The following is a 21,845-nucleotide window of genomic DNA, read 5'->3' on the forward strand; positions in this document are numbered from 1 at the left end:
GCACCCCTCAATATTTTTTAACATTTAAGTTGTAGAGGTTATAGGTCATTGCGTCACATTAACCGTGGATTTTTTTTCAAGCCTCACAAAATCTTAACATTTGAGGGGGGTGTAGACTTTTAATATTAGCTTTGTTTTTTGCTGGCTGTTGCCCTTAATACTTTTGATGTGTGTCTTTGCAGAAAGAATTGTTTTCCTTTAAACGCACAATTGGTTCATTTCTCTGCTAATTCATTTTATTCAGGCACCATCCTAACATTTGACAGTGAGGGCAAAAAGTTGTTAAAATGTTTGAGGGTGTAACAAAACCACCATCTGATTTTCATTCAAATCTTGTTGTCCCGTTTCAGACTTTGGCAGCTGCATCTAATTTAAGAGCGGCCATTTCTTCTTCACCCTCGTCTTCCTCTTCCTCCTCTTCATCGTCGTCATCTTCATCGTCATCTTCCTCCTCCTCCTCCTCGTCGTCATAGTTGCGTCCTCCGCCTCCTGACGCGATGTTCTTCCAGTAACTGTCGTAGCCCGACGCTCCGTAGTCGTCGTCATCGTCGTCATCAGCGCCGCCCTGGCGTCCGAATTTCAACGTGCGGGCTGCGGCGGAAGGTGAACACGAACACATGATGTTCATCCACAAGCCTCGAAGTCAGTTGGGGCATTTTGGGGGACTCACTTGACATGCTGAGGTCTTTGGTCTCTTGGGTCTCGTGGCCACACTTGGGACATGGCGGCGCCTTCCCCTTCTCCTGCTTGAACACTTTGCTCTTAGCATGGTCGTCACAGTAGCAGGCCTGTCGGGACAACAACATCTTCTAAAGCAGCGGAAAAAAAATAAAAACTTTGGGGGACTTTTATTCATGTTAAAGTTGTCACTGATTAGTGTGAGTGGGTAAACTTCCAATACGTGACACAAGCCCGCCTCCTCGAAACAAGCTAATGTGGGATGGATGAAATGTTCATATATAAAACTCTGCAAAAATAATCGCTGAAAAATAATTCAGATAATAAACCCCCGTATGTATAAAATATTCACAAAAATGCACAGTATGGCTTTCTGCACAGATAAGCAGAGCTGCGCCCCCACCTTACAACGCAGGCATGAGTGCTGGCCCAGTCTGTTGCAGGAAACGCCTATATTAGGAAACAGGAAAAACAAAAGTCAGGTTACATGTCGGCCTATACCTGCACACCATCCTTACTAATATGATTACATGCCTTTTCTTTTAAATATTAAGCAGAACCAGCACGGTGACTCACATTTATATGTTTCGGCTTGAAGGACTTGGCAGCTGGCCTGGTGCTCGAATTGATCATCTTCACAAAGAAAGTTTTGGCAGAAGGAGCAGCGAAAAATACGCCCGCCTGTGGAAGGAATGAAGACTGTGAGGACGACGCGACTTCATGGAGGTCAGATTGTCATGTGGGGGGGATTAGGGGCGGGGTCATCACCGTGGTCCCACACGCCACGTTCGCACTCGATACAATCCGCCTCCGTCAGAGGACACAGGCAAGCGTGAGTGCTCAGGCATTTCCTGCTGTGGCAAACCCAAGCTTCACAGAAGTCACACACTGCCCCCTAGTGGACAAAGTTACATCACAAGAACAAAATAGTTGCAAGTTCAGCTACTCTCAGAAGTTGCCTTTACATCAAACTTTGTAGCGCACGAGTGACACATGCCATGTTCTGTAAAAGTGTTTTTAGAAAATATTGGATCAAAAGTATAACATTTTCGACACGATTGCAGGATGGACCGGCATTGTCAAGTATCGGTATTTGGTATCGGTAAGTACTTAAACGTAAGTACGTGTATTTGTTCCGGAAAAGTTTAATCAGTCCATCCTGACATGAGTGGCATTTTTTTTTTTTCATGAATTGTACCATCTCAGGGGAGAAATTTGCTTCCAACTTACCACCATTCCCATCCCGGTGCTGTAGATCCCTGGGTGTTTGACGACACAGTCTGAAGTCTTCATACATTTGGTTTTGCCTTGTAACAAAAATAACACCCCCCTTAGAACACAACACAATAGCAGAAGTGTGAAATATTTGACCCTACTTCACTCACCGCAGTGTGCACATGTAGGAAGTTTCTGTACAGCATTGCAGAAGTAACAGAATGCTCGGTTCTTCTGTTTTCTAGGGAGAGAAAACACACTCAGAACTTTAACTATCTGGGCTGCGTTGCTGATTGAAATACTCACCTCTGGCATTTATCACAATCCTAAATACAGTAGCAGGGAGAAAGAAGGCATTAGTTGTGGCACTAGAGATGGAGAGAATAAGCCGCGGTGGCATGTCACCATGTTGACGTTGCACGGGTGTTTAGCCAAGTCCACCAGGTCCCGGTTGGCTCGGCTCTGTTTTTCTCGTTCCTTTCGATTTTCAGCCTTTTTCCTGGCACCAGTCTTCTTTTTAGGCATTTTGGCACCCGGTTGACAGCAATCCTTGACGGGAACGCAACGACAATATTCAACTCAATACAATCATCTAAACAAATGTGAGGGATCTAATTGACAAATGTCGTTTAAAAGTTTGAATTGGGCGAGCCGTATGATGTGGTCGCGACTAGCTAATAACGTGACGAGAAATTACATGCAAGAGTAAAATTAATTTCCAACTAAAACGTTCACATTTGGAGCCACAAGTGCGTTGCTAGGTGGTTGTTTTAATGGTTATGTCAGTTATCCGCGGGCGTCATCGTAAGCAAAAACAACAAATACGTTATTTATACTTTACCAAAAAGCGAGTCTACTGGTCCGTTCGAAAATGTAACCGTTCAGGAAACAAGACCCTAGCAGTAATTGGTTCCGCGGTCAACATAAAACCAAATGGGCTTTTTATTTTATTTATTTTTTCGTTTATCATCCGAACCGCTTATTCTCACAAATGTCCTCATATTACAAAACCATTTCATTGTGCAATATCAACATCTTATAATACACTTTCTATCTGTTTAGCCATTTTAAAGCTGAGATTTCAAATTGTACTCTAAAGGCTAAGCAAAAGAATCACTGCCTGAGGACACTTCAAATATTACATTTTTATTTTGTCATAAATAATTTCTACACATTTTCCATTACGCTCCTTTTTTTTTCTTCTTCTCGTACGCAACACCTTTTTTTTCTTCTTCTCGTACGTAACAGTCAAAGCTTTTATTTTTAGTCAGGCGCACCCACGTGCCCTTGTGCTTCAAAGCCACATTGGCCTCGTTATGTCACGTGGTCGACTAAACGCCAACCAATCAGGTAGCGGCTAAATCTCCGACTGTCAACTTCCCCCTCCCACCTTCCTCCCTCCACCCGCCCCTCACAGGTGGCAGTGATGTGGAGAAGACTTCTCACAAGTGGATCAGCACCAGACGAATGGTCGACCGCTAAAACCGTTCTTGGTGTTTTTTTATAAATTGTCTATTTCCGGTTTGCACCATGGCGCCGTCCATCACTCGCTTGTGCCGCAGTGTAGCTCTCTCGACGTGGCTCGTCTCCTCCCTATGCTCCGTACACCTGTTGTGCTTGGACTTCACCGTAGCCGAGAAGGAGGAGTGGTACACGGCCTTCGTCAACATCACCTACCTGGATCCGCTCACCGCTAAGCCACGGAGCGACAAGAGCGAGTGCGGCCGCTATGGCGAACACTCCCCCAAAAGGGAAGCCCGGGGGCTGGTGCTGGCGCCGTCGCTGCAGCAAGACCGTCAGATGTGCGAGCCGGCCGCCCGCTTCCCCCAGGCGTCGCGCTCCGCCGCCGCCTGGGTGGCCCTGGTGGCCGCGGGGAACTGCACATATCGCGAGAAGATCCGGAACGCGGCCAGCCACAATGCCTCGGCGGTGGTCGTGTACAATGTGGGCTCCAGTGGTACCAATGACACGATCACCATGCCCCACTCTGGTAAGACGGACACACTCAAAGCTGCTTTCATCCAATGCAAATATTATACAATACACTTCACCCTCAAACCACCGTAAACAAACACAGAGCAGCTCAGACTCTGGTGAGCATGACAGCGTGAATTTTTCTGAGAATCCTAAAGGCATACAAAAACTTATTTTAATTTTAATGACATCTCCACCAAAAACCTGACTTTTTTTTTGCCTAGCTTCAGATTTTAACGGTTTTACAGAAACCAGAAACTTCCAAATTTCCCAAATGTGTCACTCTCTCGCTTGGTAATTTGTCAGGAAACTCAGATTTATCGTGGATTTCAATCATTTTTGCCGTTTGAGTCTTGGAATGGTTTCCCTCCAGGAGCATTTTGTTATCCATGGCCATAAATCTGAAGCATGGCAACCTAGCAACAGCCCAACAAAGTACACCTGCACCCAAGCATGTAATAGTTCCAAGCTTTTTCAAAGAGGTCGGAGGCGGGGTCGAGAAAAGTCTGAGGGGTGATGTCACTGCTGGCAGGCAGAAGAGGAAGGCGATGTAGAGCCCGGCGACCGGTGTTTCGGACCCGACGCGAGGCTGCCAAATAAAGAGCGGAACACTTTCTGTGAGCCAAGCCAACACAGCTGGCCTGGCTTCTCTGGGTTTAACCCTTCCATGTCTCAAAAGGATATTAAAATCAGTGTTTTCCAAGTTTTACTGAACAAGGCACTTAATTTTGAAAATTTTTCTTTGACTTGCAAGTGCAGACATGATACATTGTATGGTAGCTCCATTCAACTCACCTCACAAAGGGCAGCAACTTGGCAAAAAAAAAGTGAACACGTCATTTAAAAAGGCTTCAAGGTGTTTAATGCCACTCCCAGTTGAAGTTTACTGGAAAAAAAAGAAAGTTGTATAATTTTGAAAAGATCAAACTTATGGTCTGCTTAGCTTAATGCTAACAATGTGAAACACCATTGACATGCATGTGCGTCTCAGTCCATAAAATATTTTTCCCAACGTGGCAAAGCTGCATGTACATCCCATCTGACCGGCGGCCATTTTTTTTTTATTATTTCCTCATGCGTACAGGTACAGGCGACATAGTGGCCATCATGATCCCGGAGAACAAAGGTCGGGAGATTATGGCGCTGCTGGAGCAGAACGTCGCCGTCACCTTGCACATCACTGTAGGGACGCGCAACCTGCAGAAGTATGTGAGCAGAACGTCCGTAGTCTTTGTCTCCATCTCCTTCATCATTCTCATGATAATCTCCCTCGCCTGGCTTGTCTTCTACTATATCCAGAGATTCCGCTATGCTAATGCCCGCGACCGCAACCAGGTATGGCTTGAGCTTTATTTTATTTATTTTTGTTATGTAACTGCAATATCTGTGAGGGCCGGGCGCTTCGCTATACAATCTGGTCGCCGGCCATCAGGGAGAGGTTGGAATTAGCCCAACAGCTGGCCCCAGAAAAGCAGTGAACCATCAACGAGAGCAAATAGCCCGTTGTTACATCATCGCCGCGTCTCTTATTGCAACATCTGCAGGGGTGGCAGCCATTGTTTGCTTTTTTTAAAAAAAAAAGGGATAAACAAGTAATGACTGTAGCGTGTCCAACCACCTTTTCAGGTTTTTTTTCCTCTCTATTCGTAAGTTTTCATTTCAAACTTGAAGAAATGAGTTTTGCATTTTCATTTTCTAAAATAATGAATCATTTTATACCCAGGGCATCAATACTGACCGAAGCTACTGAAATATAAAAACATGAGTAATCTGACAGGCCCTTCCAAAAGTATTGAAACAGTCCATCCCAAGATCAAGTCACGGATGTCTATGAACCTCTTTTAGTTTCACGTTATGTTTATTAACGCCCCGGTGTCGCACTTAAGAGTGTGTTCTGTCACGGCCCGCAGAGACGCTTGGGGGACGCTGCCAAAAAAGCCATCAGCAAGCTTCCAGTACGGACCATTAAGAAAGGAGACAAGGTATGCAGCCGTCGCGTGACATTATTTGAACTCCCATTCCATCGACGGCATTTTTTTTTTTTTTCCAGGAGACCGAGCGTGACTTTGATAGCTGCGCCGTGTGCATCGAGCCCTACAAGCCTAACGACGTTGTCAGGGTGCTACCTTGCAGGTCCGCTTTTTTTTTTTTTTTTTGCAAATGTGACGACACGTCGTTGCAATACTTATTTCAAACAATTTGTTTTTCCAGGCACGTGTTCCATAAGCACTGCGTGGACCCGTGGCTGCATGATCACCAGACGTGTCCTATGTGTAAAATGAATATACTCAAGGCCTTGGGAATTTTGGTGAGTTCTTCTCTGCTTCCAATTTGGTGCTCTCATGGCCAAGCCAGTTTTAATACTTGAGTCACGATTTCGACTGGCAATATCGATTTGTGACCCACAAATAATTAAACTGGCCAGAGGAGGTTTTGGTTTGACGCCCAAATAAAAAAAACAACTCTAATTGTTCAGCACCAGATGCCACGCAGATGCTAATTGTTAGCTAATTGAATAGCATGATTAAAATGACATGCGGTCTATCCAGCTCAACGTGGACTGCCAGGACGAGTCGCCACCGGACTACGAAATGACGCTGGGGGGTCCGTCTGACAACCCGGCCATCAGCGGGGCCAGCGAAATCACCGTCAACGAGAGCTCCGTGGCACTGGAACTGGTCGAGAGGGCAACGGATCCGACCCGGCTCGGTCCCAACATGGGGTTGGCGCCGCAGGCGGAGGAGAACTACATCATTTCCGGCAGTGAGTCTTGTTTGAAGCATTTGGTCGTGTAGTTTAGCTTTAACATTTTAAAATTCAAATGTGTTTCTCTTTGGTCAGGTGAGCACCAGCTGCCACTCAGCAGCAGCTCCGACTCGTCGCTCAACGCGGTAAGCGGGCCGCAAGTAGACAATGTCGGCTCCAGAGCTGACCCGGGATTATTTCAAGGTGACGAGAGGATTGTAGAAAACGAGGGTGAGCAGAAGGGGAGCCCAACCGCATGAGGGCCAACAGAAATGTCACGCTCTCGCCATCTACTGGACATATTTGTCACTGCATCCACGGACACTGCCCTTGTTGAGATCCCCCCACATTTAAACCAATGAAAAATTCCAAATCCAAACTTAATCGGTTAGTGTTTGCATCTCGTGTTGGCAGTTAAGACTTTAAAAAAACGGTTGCCTTTCTTCCCAAGCCACTGAAAAGGACACAAACGAATGAAATGGAATCTAGAAATAAGTTATGTCCGAGATTACTGCCATTTTTTTCCCTCCCAATTTTCAACAGCCCGTCGTCTCGCCGACGCACTCTTGACACATCCTCTTGTATGGACAATTGTTTTTGCACAAGTGATGTCAACCTCGAGGGTCAGGAGGTGAAACGCTGAGCACACTGCAAACGCACCTCACAAACCCGTCATGTCTGTCCCGTGTGTCTCCCCGTTTTGGTCTTAAGGGAAACAGAAATGGACCAATCACGGGACGCCACGCGTAACACTTGTTTACTGTTGCCTAGTAGAAAATGCTGCATCATTACGGACGTCGTATCACTCCAAATTTATGTGTAGATATTTAAAAATGTCCTTTCAGCGGGGTCGGATGTGTTTGGATAAATCAGTACCAGGTTTTTTATTTTAGGAACAACAAAGAGCTCCTTAGCTTTGATTGGCCATTGGACAGCCTGGTACTTCTGAAGTTTTGTGAGAAAATCCGAGATTTGTAAATGACACATCAAACACCAGCTTCTCTTAACTTAAATGTGTAGCCACACTTAACACTGACTGTTTTCTTCGCCCTGTAACCCAGTTGGCTCTCTGCGTAAAAAGACGCCCGTCCTCGTGACCTGTCTGTCGTAAACCTGTTGCACTTTATCGCTCCAGCGAGTGAAACTATTGTAAAGTGTGGGACTGAGAATGTTGAGGACGTAGCGTTGATACAGCACATGCTTTGCTTGTGATATTTGATGCCTATAGAGGGACCAATGCTGTATATTGCACACTGTCCGGCAAAGATTCCGCCATTACTATTTTGTAACGTTAAATATTGTTGTGTATATATATATATATATATTATTAGGAAAATGTTAACCTTGATGCACGTGTAAGCATTGTGCTGGAATAAATTCCAGATTATTTTTATGATTTTGTTGGGATTTTTTTCATATGACAGATTTAAACTGCAAAATTACATTTATTTTTGATAGAATTCCATTCAATTTCAATTGTAACGACACTGCCCTCTAGGGGGCAATAGAGTACTTGCAGTAGAAGGAGAGAGGAGAAAGAAGAAACGTTTTGTGCACACAGTTCATACGACGTCAGCGATGGGTCGCAGCGGAGAGCTGAGCGATTTCCAGCGGGGCACCGTAGTCGGATGCCATATGTGTAAAAAGTCCCTAAGGGAGATCGCCACCTTGCTCAACCTTCCGCGTTCCACCGTCAATAACGTCATCGTGCAATGGAAGCGAGAGGGCCGAACGTGCCCGCTGCCCCGCTGCGGACGGCCGCACAAGCTCAAGGAGGAGCATCGGCAGGTTCTGGAGCGGATGGCCCAGGAGCAGACCTTCCCGTCCCTGCAGGCGCTCGCTGCGGAGTTCAGGCGGGCGTCCGGAGCTAACGTCAGCGCGGCCACCGTAAGCAGGGAGCTGCGGGAGATGGGCCTCAGTCGGCGGTCGTCATCCGAAGGCAAGGCCAAAGGTGGGTTAGGGCCGCCCCTGAGTGCGATGTCTTTAAAAGTGAATGCGTGCCATTTTAGCCTAAGCGCTCTTTTGTATTTCCACTTGTAAGATTTATACGTAAACTTGTCGCTCTTGTTTTTATGACCAACCAAGAGCTAAGCTAATAGCCAAACTGGACTTAGCATTCGCGCAATATAATATATTACAGAGTACCCCCGTTATTCGCGTCTCATTGACGCCCATTGAAATATATGGAGGGGGGGGGGCGTTTTGATTATTATTTTTCTTAACCCAAAACAGTTTTGAATTACGACAATAGTTGCTGAACAAATTAAACTTGTATTTCAAGGCATCATTGTAATACAAACTGATATTTGATTTTTTTTTGTCATCATTTTGCTCTGTCTTTAATGCTAGAAAGGAAGAAGGCACAAAAAGTGGCCGAAGTCTCCGTTGAGGACGAAGCCGAGGTGGACGGCAAAGACCGAATGGACGCGTCTCACCTGGACCTGCGGGCGGGTTGCATTATTAGAACCATGCAGCTCCCGGGTACGGACGGCTTGTACTTACAACATGTGGATGTCGGCGAAGCTCACCCGAGGACGGTGGTCAGCGAATGCACGGCCATCAACCAGGTACATCACTAAGAATTACAAAACTACATTTATCAACAAGCTAAATCAAGGTATTTTCCTGGTCTGCTATCAAAGCTAATGTTAGCATGTGTGGTGTTCAGTTTCAGAACTGCATGGCTGTTCTACTGTGCAACCTGAAGCCCACGCAGGTGCGAGGCGTGGCGTCCCAGGCCGTGGTCGTGTGCGTGAGGTCACTGGGCAACGTGGAGATCCTCGCACCTCCGCCTGGAGCAGTACCTGGCGATAGAGTCACCATTCATGGATTTACAGGTATTATTACAGAACTGGGGAGTGCTCCAGGATATGTTGTTTCAATCAGTTCAAATTTGTTCTGCTTAGGCAACCCGGACAAGGAGCTGGACTCCGCCAATGTCCACGAACATGTTGGCTCAGAGCTCCGCACAGACAGCCAGTGTGTGGCTACCTACAAGGGCGTGCCCCTGGAGGTCGTGGGAAAGGGCGTGTGCCGAGCGCCCACCTTGAGCAACTGTGAGGTCGTCCTGACACATGTAGGAGCAGCATGATGGAGAATCGAATCGGACACTTTTTTTTTTTCCTCAACTGTAAACGTGGACAACATTCCAACTGGAAGGAGACGCTTTTTTTCCAATTTTGTCTTCCTTTTGGAATCACATTGTTTTTAGCAGAAGTTTGTTTTCACTTGAATTTACCGTATTTACTCCAATCCAATAGATGCTGTGCCTCTATTAATTGCCTTAAATGCTTCCGAGTTCCCCCTTGTGTTAAAAAAATGGAGTGTCATTAGATAACAGTTATTAATTTTAAATTACATTAAGCAGTGACATTGACATGCAAAATGATAAGCAAAATACAAATTGCATAGTCTTAACACCTTACTACTAAAGAGTGAATGCCTCATTCCCTCTTTTCTATTGATAACTAATTACTTTCATCCAGTGTTTGGATCCAAGCTACATGAACTTAGAGTATACAAACCTCATAATTGCCTTACATCTACTTAACAAGCCTTCCATGAACTTAATATAAAATACAACAGCAGGGGGTGCTATTGGGTAATTATCGCCTTTATCCAATTGACAGTGTTTTGCTCCCTGGAAGAAGAAAAAACATTTACACTTTCCTTCAAATGGTGAAATACACTGCAACCATTAGGCAAGAGCAAACAGAATCTACTTTGTGATATGGAAGTAATTGTTCTTTCGACAGATTATTGTTAAGGTCTGTCCTTAAGAAAGCCTTTGTGCAGATTTGAATGCCTTACTTCCAGTACATGCCTCAGTTTTTGCAGTAAGTGACTAAATGGCCTCTATTTGTGGAGGAAATACGGTATCCATTGTTACTTTTTTGCCAATTTACAGTATGTGTCATATTTGCTGTTTATCTGGTTATATTTCTGCTTTATGATTTGAAGAATGGATTGAAGTAATTAAAGTTGTGGCTAATTTTGATTTTTATAACGTCACCTCATCCGTGTATATTATTGACCTGTGTATTATGTCATGAATAAAAGTGAATGAAAAAAATAGTGGGGGTGACTTTTACTGCCATTTGCTTGTTTGAAGGTTTGCATTTATTTTCTGTTCGTATTTTTTAATGGTCCAATCACAGGGCTTGTAACGTGTGTTATGAAAATATTTTTATTGTTTACATTTTTTTCAACTCAAAGTGCGTAAAAACAAAACGTGTCATCCTCATTGTCAAAAATTTTATTTATTCCTTGCTTTTACATAAGACTTTTCACTACTACTATGATTAAATTTCCCCCAAAAAACGTATTTTATTTTTTTATAAAACGATTTATTTGAGTAACTTTGTTGATTTGGATAAAAGCAAAATGACAAACATATTTTTACACAACTTTTAAATAAGTTTTTTTTGTCGGTGGAGGTAAGAAACGAGTCCGTCACGTCGGCTACGGCTTGTGACGTCATACGTTGGTCCAAGTTTATGACGTCACGCGTAGCGCCCAGGCTCTACTTTCCGTCAAGGAAGGAGGAGGAAGAGCGAGTGAAGACGAAGGATGGTTTCTGCCAGCCAGCGTCATTGTCATTCGCTTTGACTATCGCCATTGCTGCTACGACCCCCATCGAAGCTTATTTTATAGCATATATTTATTTTTGGGAGTCGTGCGTGGAGAATAAACACGGAATCTCGCGGACGTGCAGCATAACGAGCGTCGAGTCCGCGCACCTGCCACGGAGCTGGAGCACAACAAACGCCTTCTAAAATGGCTGCGACCCTCCGAGAAATCCTATTTTAGTCTTTTTATCGATGCTTATCGAGAGGAGGGCGTTCGTTATTTGGATAACGTTCGCACCACCAGCTGTTTTGTTTTGAAGTGAGGAAGCTGGCACGCTAACAGCGAGTCCTCGCTCCCTTTTTTTTTTAACATTACTCATTTTAGTAATACTCTTAATTAGTGGTCAATGTGTTCTTAGAAAAATAGAAACGACTGAGGTCAACATCATGTGGGTGAGTCCCGAAGAGGTGTTACTGGCGGGCGCCCTGTGGATCACGGAGCGGGCGAATCCTTATTTCATCCTCCAGAAGCGGAAGGGCCACGGCGGGGAAGGCGGAGGACTAGCTGGTAAGGGGCTTCATTATTACCCCCGATTACTAGTTCACGATTGTACTCGTAAGGTTTGTTGATGCTTTGTTCTTAAAGCGATATTTTTCACCTTTGAAAAGCAATAAATACGACCCATAGTCTATATTTAGCCTTATGAATGTATCCAAATGGAAACGGTGAAACGGGGGGGACAGTGGGGGCACGGGCCTCCTTTTGGGTCCACCTTTGCTCTGTTTATCTCGTTTTTACATGTCTTTGTTGGGCTGGATTGAGTCTATCATAGACTAATCAATCGCATAATTTTCAGGAGTGTAACAAAAACCAATTTTAATTAGGAAATCTGTTTTGTTTTTAAAGACATGAGAGCATTGAACCGGATTGGATCGTTCCACTTGAAAGTACATAAAGATCTGTATCGATTTTTTTTTTTTATTGGAAAGGGATATTTGAAGGAAATGCCACACTGTTACAAAGACTCATTTGAATTGGAAAATGTGTTTTTTTAACATGCAACTGTATCGGATCAAACCGAATAGTTCAAATTAAAATATGGACGTAAGCATCAAATCAGAGAGAGAGATCTTTGAATAAATGCCACATTTTACAGCACTAACAATTTAATTGTCAAGCATGTAAAATTACAACGAACTTAATTGCATCATACCCTTTCAAACTGAACCCTACCCTATTGATTGAACCGAATCGTTCCACTTTAAAACCGACCCACCCTTGAACCCAACTTATTTCTCAAAATGTGCATCGAATCATCTTTTATTGCCGTAATTCGCTCCCCTAATATTCACTGCTCACTTGATTCAGAAAATTCTGCAAATTCACACCAGTTTTTGCACGGTACACACTATTACAGATTGCAGGCCTACTATAGTCAAACTCAAACCACATGGTTTTTTATTTATTTATTTATTTTATCCCCCTTTGTTATTGAAACACTGAACTTTGTTCCTCGCAAAAAGTCTAAGATAAGTCTCTTTAAATGTGATAAAGCCAAATACTGTAATCCTTTTGACAATGCATCGATTCGTGTGCGATTCAGCAAGCTAAGCTTAAAAACAGATCAGGAAGGACATATAAAAAGAGGAATTAACTGTTGCTTGTATTTTTTTCCCCATTGTCTCTATCTTAGCATTGCATAGGGACAACACTGAACTGTTCATGTGACCGTCACGCAGGTGGACTTTTAAATGTCACTCAATCCCACTGGAAAATCACTGACACTTTTTAAAAGCTAGTGTTGCGCAACAAGCATGGCCAGATTCTGCAGAAAATGCCTTAAAGCAATAAAAGCAGCCATGTTCCTGCCTGTTGAGAAACTCCAAATGTCCTGACAATGCAAACGCTTGTGTGTTAAAAAAAACAAAAAAAAAAACAGTGAAGCCACTGTATGTATGTGCTTCATGCTGAATCATTCCCCCCCCCCCCTTCTTCCCTTCTTGAGCTTCTATCTAAACTGGGCCAAACAGATACATCACAAACAAAGAAGAAGTAACACGAGTTCGGGTTTCACTTCCTAACCTTTGTTTTCGCTTGCAAATGACCTTCTTTCAACAAATTGTTTTTCAGGGCTTGTGTCATTGTAATCACCCTCATTTGTGAGTCAATGTGATAGCAACATTGGAGAAAGTAGATGAGTGCTTTGTAATTAAAAAAAGAAGTGATCGGCATGAAGTGGAGTGGTCCATGTCTGCTAATGATGCACTATAAATAGATGAATTTCTTTCTGCGTTTTTGCACGCCTATAGATGACCTCGGCGTTGCTGTCATGAAAGCGCCATTGTTGCGGACGAATTGAAAATTATTTGTAAGTTTTTCGACGAAATTCTCAAGCCGCTGCGCTGGGCAGTGCTGGTGCTGGGGGATGATGTCATCCTTATGTAAATGCTGAGCTTGCCACTTGGCAGAGCTGCGACGCGGGCACTAACACCATTTGCGCTTCTTCTTTTTTTTTTTTTTTTTCTTCACACAATTGTCAGCACTAACAGGATGCAGAATTTTGAATGTTGGACCCGTCTGTTTGATCGACGTGTTTTATTGAGCAACCCTACGTACTTCCTCAACCACTGCCCTCTATAATAAATATCCTTTATATTGAAATCATCAAATTGGAACATGGTGGCTTCCAAGTTGTGCTTCTCATGCCAGAAGCTTAACAGACAGAACTTGGATCATAAACAAAAGTCTTATGCAACCCGGCAAGCAGTCTGCCATTTGGTGTCCACTGCTCTCTTTTTCTCTTGTCATTAAAACGATGCATCTGAAGTGCCATTTTGGAACAGTGCATTTTACAAAATGTGCTTCTTAATCCAGTTTATTTTTAGCTTAATGGAGTTTAAATAAACCCGGATAAGTAACTTTTGAAATAGCCTTACGCAACCTGGCGAGAGACACGGCCTTCTTTCACAAAGCCAGCATTTATTACGTTAAAATAGACGATAAATAAATATACTTTGAGGTAAGCTGATTTGTTTTGCTCTAACTACACAAAGCACTAATTGTGATTACAACCTATCACATGGTTTGTCCAGGGGGGGTTGGAGAAAATTAGCCAGGGAATTTCCCCAGGAGGTCTTCTTATCACACAGATGAACAGATCTTTTTTTTCGGAGGATTTGTTATGAAGCTTTGTCCGATATTTGTTGCAGGTCTATTGGTGGGGACCTTAGACGTGGTCCTGGATTCGAGTGCCCGCGTGGCTCCCTACAGGATTCTCTACCAAACCCCGGACACTCTCTCCTACTGGATCATCGCTCACGGTAAGCGGCAACTCAAGTGTAAGATTACAGTTGTTTCTGAAAGGAAGGACCCCCCCCCTCCCTCCCCTCCACATTTCCTGTCATTTCCCATGTGGATGTTCACAACCCAGATTAAAGAAGGGAATTTCAATTTTGCTTTCCTGTCTTCAACAGATGTATCCTCTGTTGTTAAATTTTCTCCAGTTAGTATAGCAAATAGGAATTTGCAGCTTTGCAGTTTTGAGTGTATCCATTATTTTGCTAGCTTAATTTCGCATGATAGCAGTCACTTTCCAAGTAAACATGACTCATTCCCCTGTTAAGGGAGAGTGCTTGAGTGGAACATTCCAGTTATTGATTCTCTCCAAGTCTGGAAGACAAAACAATTTAGCTAGCGGGGCTTGCTAGCTTGTCCCGGTTGCTTTTGGCGGCAAAACGTTCAACATGTCGGTCCCCCCCTAGGAACGTCTCGTAAAGAGATCACAGAGCACTGGGAGTGGCTGGAGCACAACATGCTGCAGACGCTCTCCATCTTTGAGAATGAAAATGACATCACCACCTTTGTCAAAGGAAAAGTGCAGGCAAGTCCTAACAAAATGTCTTCTCCTCGAAACCGCTTGAGAACAGGCTTTCATTGCTCAACTGGGTTTGAAAACCTCCGCAGGGCATCATCGCCGAGTACAACAAGAACCACGATGCCAAAGAGGACGACGACACGGACAAGTTCAAGGAGGCCAGCTCCAAGTTCCGCAAGCTGTTCGGCATGCCGGACGAGGAGAAGCTGGTTAATTACTACTCGTGCAGCTACTGGAAAGGCAAAGTGCCGCGGCAAGGCTGGCTCTACCTCAGCATCAACCATCTGTGCTTCTACTCCTACCTGCTGGGCAAAGAAGGTGAGAAGGTTCCACTGGATTAGGAAAAAAAAGCTCCTGACCACTTTGTTTGCGTCTTTCAGTCAAACTGGTGGTGCGCTGGGCCGACATCACGCAACTGGAGAAGAGCGCCACCCTCTTGCTGCCCGACGGCATCAAAGTGAGCACACGCAGCCAAGAGCACGTCTTCTCCGTCTTCCTCAACATCAACGAGACCTTCAAACTGGCCGAGCAGCTGGCCAACATCGCCATGCGCCAGCTCCTGGATAACAAGGGCTTCGAGGAGGACCGTTCGCTGCCCAAGCTCAAGAAGAAGTCACCCAAGAAGGTGTCGGCCCTCAAGAGGTGAGCATCCACGACGCCGCTTTGGACGTGTTCCTCTTTTACCTAATCGTCGTTCTTTCCGCAGGGACTTGGATGCCCGAGCCAAGAGCGAGCGCTACAGGGCGCTCTTTCGTCTGCCCAAAGATGAAAAACTGGACGGGCACACAGACTGCACCCTGTGGACCCCCTTCAGCAAAATGCACATCCTGGGCCAGATGTTTGTCTCCACCAACTACATCTGCTTCACCAGCAAGGAGGAGATGCAGTGCAGCCTCATCATTCCCCTCCGCGAGGTCGGAATGAATCAACAGGACAATCAAGGAAGAATCATTTGAATATTTCGTCCCATGAACAACTTTCAGGTGACCATCGTGGAGAAGGCCGACAGCTCCAACGTGCTCCCCAGTCCCGTTTCCATCAGCACCAAGAACCGAATGACATTCCTGTTTGCCAACCTGAAGGACCGGGACTTCCTGGTCCAGAGGATCTCCGACTTCCTGCAGCAGACGCCCTCCAAAAGCTGCCTGGAGTGGGAGCTCACCGGCAGCCTCAACAGCTCCGACGACGAGGTGAGAAGGTGGATTCTCACGTGTCACGCTCGTCCAAGTTCTGCTTCCTCTGAACACTCTCCGTGCTTTTTGTAGGTTTACGGCCCGCCGCTGTCCAGCAGCCCGCAGCACAGCTTGAGTTCGGAGGGCGAGCGAGCCTTCAACCTGAACGACAGCAGCGTGCCCACCGCCTCGCAGGCCCTCATGACCATGTACCGACGCCGCTCGCCTGAGGACTTCAATCCTAAATTGGTGAGCTAAAAATCCATTTGCAACGAAATTAATTGAGGAGAGATGATCGCACTTCCATGACTAGCAAAAATGTCGCTCGTGTGCTCAGGCTAAGGAGTTCCTGAAGGAGCAAGCCTGGAAGAACCACTTCACTGAGTTCGGCCAGGGTGTGTGCATGTACCGCACAGAGAAGACCAAAGATCTGGTCCTCAAAGGCATCCCCGAGGGCATGAGAGGAGATCTCTGGCTCCTCTTCTCTGGTGAGCTCCCACCTGCACATAATTAAAAGGATTAAAAACGGTAGAACACAATTGTCACAATTGACCAATCACGATCGGCGGTCTCTGTTGTTCTCAGGGGCCATCAACGAGATGGCCACCCATCCCGGCTATTACGAAGACCTGGTGGAGCGCTCCATGGGCAAATACAACTTGGCCACCGAGGAAATCGAGCGGGACCTCCACCGCTCCCTGCCGGAGCATCCCGCCTTCCAGAATGAGATCGGCATCGCCGCCCTCCGCCGTGTCCTCACCGCCTACGCTTTCAGGAACCCCAACATCGGATACTGTCAGGTACGATACCTCCGTTGTGACGTGGACTTTTTGGGGTTGACGTTTCCGTGACATCACAGGCTATGAATATCGTGACGTCGGTGCTGCTCCTCTACGCCAAAGAAGAAGAAGCCTTCTGGTTACTGGTGGCGCTTTGCGAAAGGATGTTGCCCGACTACTATAACACCAGGGTTGTAGGTCAGTATGCCGAATCAGCATTTTCTCTTGAATGAAATTCTGGAGCCGGATAAAAAATGTGATCTGGCCTATGTGATCTTCTCAGGAGCTCTGGTGGATCAAGGCGTCTTTGAGGAGCTGGCCCGCGAGTACGTTCCCGAGCTCTACGACTGCATGCAGGACCTCGGCGTCATCTCCACCATCTCGCTCTCCTGGTTCCTCACGCTCTTCCTCTCGGTCATGCCGTTCGAGAGCGCCGTGGTGGTGGTGGACTGCTTTTTCTTCGACGGCATCAAGGTGATCTTCCAGTTAGCCCTGGCCGTGCTGCACGCCAACATCCACCAGCTGCTCGGCTGCAAGGACGACGGCGAGGCCATGACCGTGCTGGGCAGGTGAGAAGGTCGCAAAGAGGCGTCACTTTGCTTTTGTATCGACTGAACGTTTTTCTCTCGCAGGTACTTGGACAACGTGACCAATAAGGACAGCACCTTGCCGCCCATCCAACATCTCCACTCCTTGTTGACGGACAACGGAGAGCCACATCCTGAGGTGGACATCTTCAAACTGGTCCGCAGCTCTTACGAGGTATTCCGCAAGACATTGCAACATCATCTCAAGCCGCCAGGAATAAATAATAAACTGTCAATGCTATACGTCGTTAAAGTGGCCATTAATCTTGGAACGATTCCCGTCAAATGTCAGTTTAATGGCTCTTCAAGCATAATTGTTTTATTTGGTACGCTTTGTGACAAGTTAAGAGCAACATAAATCCTCCTTTCTTCTTTTAATGCGACCTATACATGGATGTCACCAGACTATCCGGGTTAACCTTTGCACGAAATTCTTCTTTCGTCACCCGTGATTTTTTTTTTTCCAACCAGTCACGTTTGTCGCTCTCTTGTGCTTTAAGAAATTCGGCTCCATCCGCGCGGACGTCATCGAGCAGATGCGTTTCAAACAGAGGCTGAGGGTCATCCAGACCATCGAAGATACAACCAAACGCAACGTGGTAAGAAAACGCCGTCTCGTCCTCGAGCGTGAGAAAAGGAAATGTCCACGGCGGACAATCTATTCTTTCTTCACGCTCACGAACACTTTCTAGGTCAGAACTATTGTGACGGAGACGGCCTTCAGCATCGAAGAGTTGGAGGAACTCTTCGTCCTCTTCAAGGTAACCTGTCAACATTGCGTTTTAAGATTCAAGTAGTTTGAGATACCTGAAAACAATCCAGCATGTCTCCTTTTAGGCGGAGCACCTGACCAGCTGCTACTGGGGAGGCTCCAGCAACCCAACGGAGCGCCACGACCCAAGCCTGCCCTACCTGGAGCAGTACCGCATCGACGTGGAGCAGTTCAAGGGCCTCTTCAAGCTCCTCTTCCCCTGGGCCAACGGCGCCCACTCCGACCCCTTGGCCGTGCGCTTCTTCCGCCTGCTCGACCACAACGGCGACGCCTTCATCAATTTCCGGGAGTTCATCAATGGCCTCGGTAGGTCCACTAAAACTATTGTGTTGGCCGACAGCAAATTTGAATCTTTGTGTCCTTAAATGGTTTTTTTTTAGATTTTTATTTAGATTTTTATTTATTTATATAGTATTTATTCATATTTTATTTATTTATTCATTCTGCCAGTATTATTAAAATTAGGACTTATTGGTGTATTGCAGGTGTTCTGTGCCATGGGGACCTGACGGAGAAGCTGAAGCTCCTCTACAAAATGCACGTTTTACCCGGTGAGCGCCAAAAAGCCCCCCCAGTAGCGGCGATGTCCCTCACTTGCTTGCACGGAATGACGATATTCATGTTTTTTTGTGTCAAGAGGTGACCAGCGAGCAAGAAGAGCCCGACTCGGCCTTCGAGGCCACGCAGTACTTCTTTGAAGACATCACCCCGGAAACGTCCATGGGTAACCGTTTTGCACATGAATGCTTGTAATAGAAATGTTGGCAATAAAAATGTTAATAAAGATATTTATGATTAATTTAATGCATAAGTGATCAGTCAACAAATCATCTTCTCTTCAGGCCACCGAAGCGAGAAAGACGACGGCTTTGTCGGGGTTACTTTGAAAACGGAAAAAGGTGAGCGCCAAGTAAATCATTTCATGAAAGACACGTCATTTATCTGCAAAAACTGAGTTCACGGAAAACAAAAGGAAATTGTAACTCTCCTCGATATACGTCGACATGGGAAAACCCCTTTGGAACAAGTTGTCCTATTTAACGACATTCGTATGACAATGGCTAATCTAATTTGTCTTTATTTGCGGGCAGGCTGCATTGTTCCCCCAGCTGAGCGTGAATGTCACATCGGCTGATGCTTGTGAAAATATGTTTGCAGTGAAGAAGCTGAGCGCTCCCGACTATCGCTACTACCTAAAGCTGTGGAACCAGGACAGCAAGTCCAAAACGGAGCATGCCAAGGATCTTCTTAAGCTCAATCAGGTAACATGCTCGCATTCTCATCCATTTTTCTCGTCATCATTTCCCGCTTTCACAAATGTTTCCCAACGCAGACTCAGTTCATCGAGCTGTGCAAGACGCTCTACAGCATGTTCAGCGAGGATCCCGCCGAGCAGCAGCTCTACCACGCCACCGCGACTGTCACAAGCCTGCTGCTAGAGATGGGAGAGGTGGGCAAACTTTTCCGCGCCACTCGCCGGGACCACCAACTCGGGGATCACTCGTCTGAGGTAGGCCGCCATTCTCAATTGAGTGACTCCTGTGTATAAAAAAAATGTTTCTTTTTTAGGAGGACGAGGAGGAGCGTTTGCCAGCCATGCAGGACATTAAGCTGGAAGACTCCTCGCCCAAATCGGCCATGCTCACATCGGACGACGAGGCCAAGGACGACACGTCGGTGTCGTCGTACTCGGTCCTGAGCGCCGGCTCGCACGAGCCGGACGACAAGCTGCGCTGCGAAGACATCGCCGACGACACGGTGCTGGTGAGGAGCGACGAAGGCGACGAGGAGAAGAAGAAGAAAAACGGCCAGGCCGAGCCCGGCGTGGACAAGGACTGGGCCATCACCTTCGAGCAGTTCCTGGCGTCGGTGCTCACCGAGCAGGCGCTGGTGCTTTATTTCGAGAAGCCCGTCGACGTGTCGGCGCGGATCACCAACGCCAAGAACGTCTGCAAAGTCGGACGCAAAGCTCTGCTGTCCACCAGCGACTATGAAATCTCACTCTCCGGTTGAGAGGAAGACGCCATTCTACGGTTTTAGGAGGAAATTTACAGTACAAGTCTAAATTCACAGTAATCCCCCACTATTGGCAGCGGGAAGGAACTAAGCCCCTGCCACCAATAGCGAAAAATCGGCGACTCATTGACACCCCCTAAGAAGGATTACATTCACAAGCTGGCATCAAAGCCTCTCAAAAGACTTCAATATAGTTGTTGCAAGATGCCACGAGATAGCAACGATACACTACTTTGCCGAAAATGAAGCTCCTCCACGCACATTCAAAGCAATGTTTTTATTGCTTTCGCCCTAATTAGGGCATGAACCACCGGCCAATTTAATCAGCCGATATTAGCTGTTTTAAAATCTGCAAATTTTGAATTTTTTTTATATATTTCTTTTGTGATAGTTTTGTTTTTTTTATGTTTTTTGCCAATTTTGTTTTTTTATTGATCAAGTTAATGGCATTCAAACAACCTCTCCAAACGATTGGCAAAAATCACGTTTTTTATTTCTTTTTGACAATTTTTGCCAAATGTTTATTTTTTTTAAATATAAAATAAAGATAATGACATTCAAATCCCCCCCATTTTTTTCTCTATTGTTAATCTCGACCCCCCCGAAAAAAAAACAGTTAAACCCATGAATAACTTCCCACCAATATGTGGGCGATTACTGTAATGTAAAATAGTACAATGAATGTGACTAAAAAAATCCACGCGTAGATGCAACATAATGTAATCACAAATTGTTGCTGTACACTAGAAGTGCTGTCACTATTTATGACCATTTATTCCCAACTTTATTTGAGCCATACATAATTTATTCTACATTAAAAAAAAAACTCATGCGCGTCCACCAAAACCAAAATGTCGACATGGGCCTGTGTAGTCAAACACTGCTATTATTTTGTTGCATGAACGGCAACAACTGGACTGCAGAAGTTAATTGTACTTTGCACCATCTAATGGAAGAGCATTTAAATATTTTGCCTGTCACTATACGTCACTCTTTGGATAGATAAAAAAAAAAAAAGATTTGTAGGAAATAATCACTTTCAGACCAATGAAGTGAAATTAAATCATTTGGACACAGTGGTAAGGAATCGCGAGAACGTCCGGGCTGCTGCAACACGATTCCTCTGCATGTCAGTATCTTGCTCATTATAACTCAATATCACATTGTAGTCCTAAAAAATCCCACGCCAAAAAAAAAAAAAAAAAGGATTTTATCCATTTTATCCAAGAGGAGACTGCGGGCAAATGAGATAGTCCTAAAAAAAAAACGCCAAAAAAAAAAGGATTTTATCCATTTTATCCACGAGGAGACTGCGGGCAAATGAGACTACAGACATTGAGGAAAAACTGGGACCTAGCAACAGCAAAGTGGAGATTAAGGAGCAGATCACTGCAACAGACACTGCGGGCAGTGACAAAACTGAAGCGCTGCAGCAAAGTCGAGACTAGGAGGCACTAATATGAA

General features: G+C 45.4%; 4 protein-coding genes across 5 annotated transcripts; 3 read left to right on the forward strand and 1 right to left on the reverse strand.

Annotated features, from left to right (window-relative positions):
• Window positions 1-214: 214 nt before the first annotated feature.
• znf330 (zinc finger protein 330) lies at window positions 215-2,436 on the reverse strand. The gene is made up of 9 exons (XM_049720355.1): window positions 2,299-2,436; window positions 2,200-2,219; window positions 2,064-2,134; window positions 1,909-1,985; window positions 1,447-1,573; window positions 1,255-1,359; window positions 1,082-1,128; window positions 671-788; window positions 215-591 (listed from the first exon to the last, which is right to left on the reverse strand). The coding sequence occupies exons 1-9, from the start codon at window positions 2,416-2,418 to the stop codon at window positions 347-349; spliced, it is 930 nt and encodes a 309-aa protein (XP_049576312.1). The 5' UTR covers window positions 2,419-2,436; the 3' UTR covers window positions 215-346.
• A 578-nt stretch (window positions 2,437-3,014) lies between these two features.
• On the forward strand, window positions 3,015-8,005 carry rnf150a (ring finger protein 150a). 2 transcript variants are annotated; one of them, XM_049720337.2, is made up of 8 exons: window positions 3,015-3,883; window positions 4,952-5,076; window positions 5,167-5,202; window positions 5,778-5,849; window positions 5,918-6,000; window positions 6,079-6,175; window positions 6,417-6,630; window positions 6,709-8,005. In XM_049720337.2, the coding sequence occupies exons 1-8, from the start codon at window positions 3,424-3,426 to the stop codon at window positions 6,870-6,872; spliced, it is 1,251 nt and encodes a 416-aa protein (XP_049576294.1). In that variant the 5' UTR covers window positions 3,015-3,423; the 3' UTR covers window positions 6,873-8,005. The 2 variants fall into 2 exon arrangements, with proteins under 2 accessions (XP_049576294.1, XP_049576293.1); XM_049720336.2 differs by having other exon boundaries at window positions 4,952-5,202.
• A 90-nt stretch (window positions 8,006-8,095) lies between these two features.
• Window positions 8,096-10,618, forward strand: LOC125968868 (aminoacyl tRNA synthase complex-interacting multifunctional protein 1). Its single transcript, XM_049720351.2, has 4 exons — window positions 8,096-8,563; window positions 8,962-9,179; window positions 9,281-9,449; window positions 9,519-10,618. The coding sequence occupies exons 1-4, from the start codon at window positions 8,191-8,193 to the stop codon at window positions 9,701-9,703; spliced, it is 945 nt and encodes a 314-aa protein (XP_049576308.1). The 5' UTR covers window positions 8,096-8,190; the 3' UTR covers window positions 9,704-10,618.
• Window positions 10,619-11,129: 511 nt separating this feature from the next.
• Window positions 11,130-20,943, forward strand: tbc1d9 (TBC1 domain family, member 9 (with GRAM domain)). Its single transcript, XM_049720307.2, has 22 exons — window positions 11,130-11,748; window positions 14,391-14,501; window positions 14,943-15,061; window positions 15,145-15,373; window positions 15,436-15,697; window positions 15,762-15,969; window positions 16,039-16,245; window positions 16,321-16,476; window positions 16,565-16,715; window positions 16,813-17,027; window positions 17,087-17,204; window positions 17,290-17,575; window positions 17,639-17,768; window positions 18,094-18,192; window positions 18,286-18,354; window positions 18,431-18,671; window positions 18,851-18,916; window positions 19,003-19,089; window positions 19,208-19,264; window positions 19,524-19,627; window positions 19,699-19,875; window positions 19,935-20,943. Exons 1-22 carry the CDS (start codon window positions 11,628-11,630, stop codon window positions 20,376-20,378), a joined length of 3,657 nt encoding a protein of 1,218 aa, XP_049576264.1. The 5' UTR covers window positions 11,130-11,627; the 3' UTR covers window positions 20,379-20,943.
• The last annotated feature ends 902 nt before the right edge of the window (window positions 20,944-21,845 follow it).

This window comes from Syngnathus scovelli, chromosome 5, assembly GCF_024217435.2.
Source record: "Syngnathus scovelli strain Florida chromosome 5, RoL_Ssco_1.2, whole genome shotgun sequence".
NCBI classification, from domain to species: domain Eukaryota; kingdom Metazoa; phylum Chordata; class Actinopteri; order Syngnathiformes; family Syngnathidae; genus Syngnathus; species Syngnathus scovelli.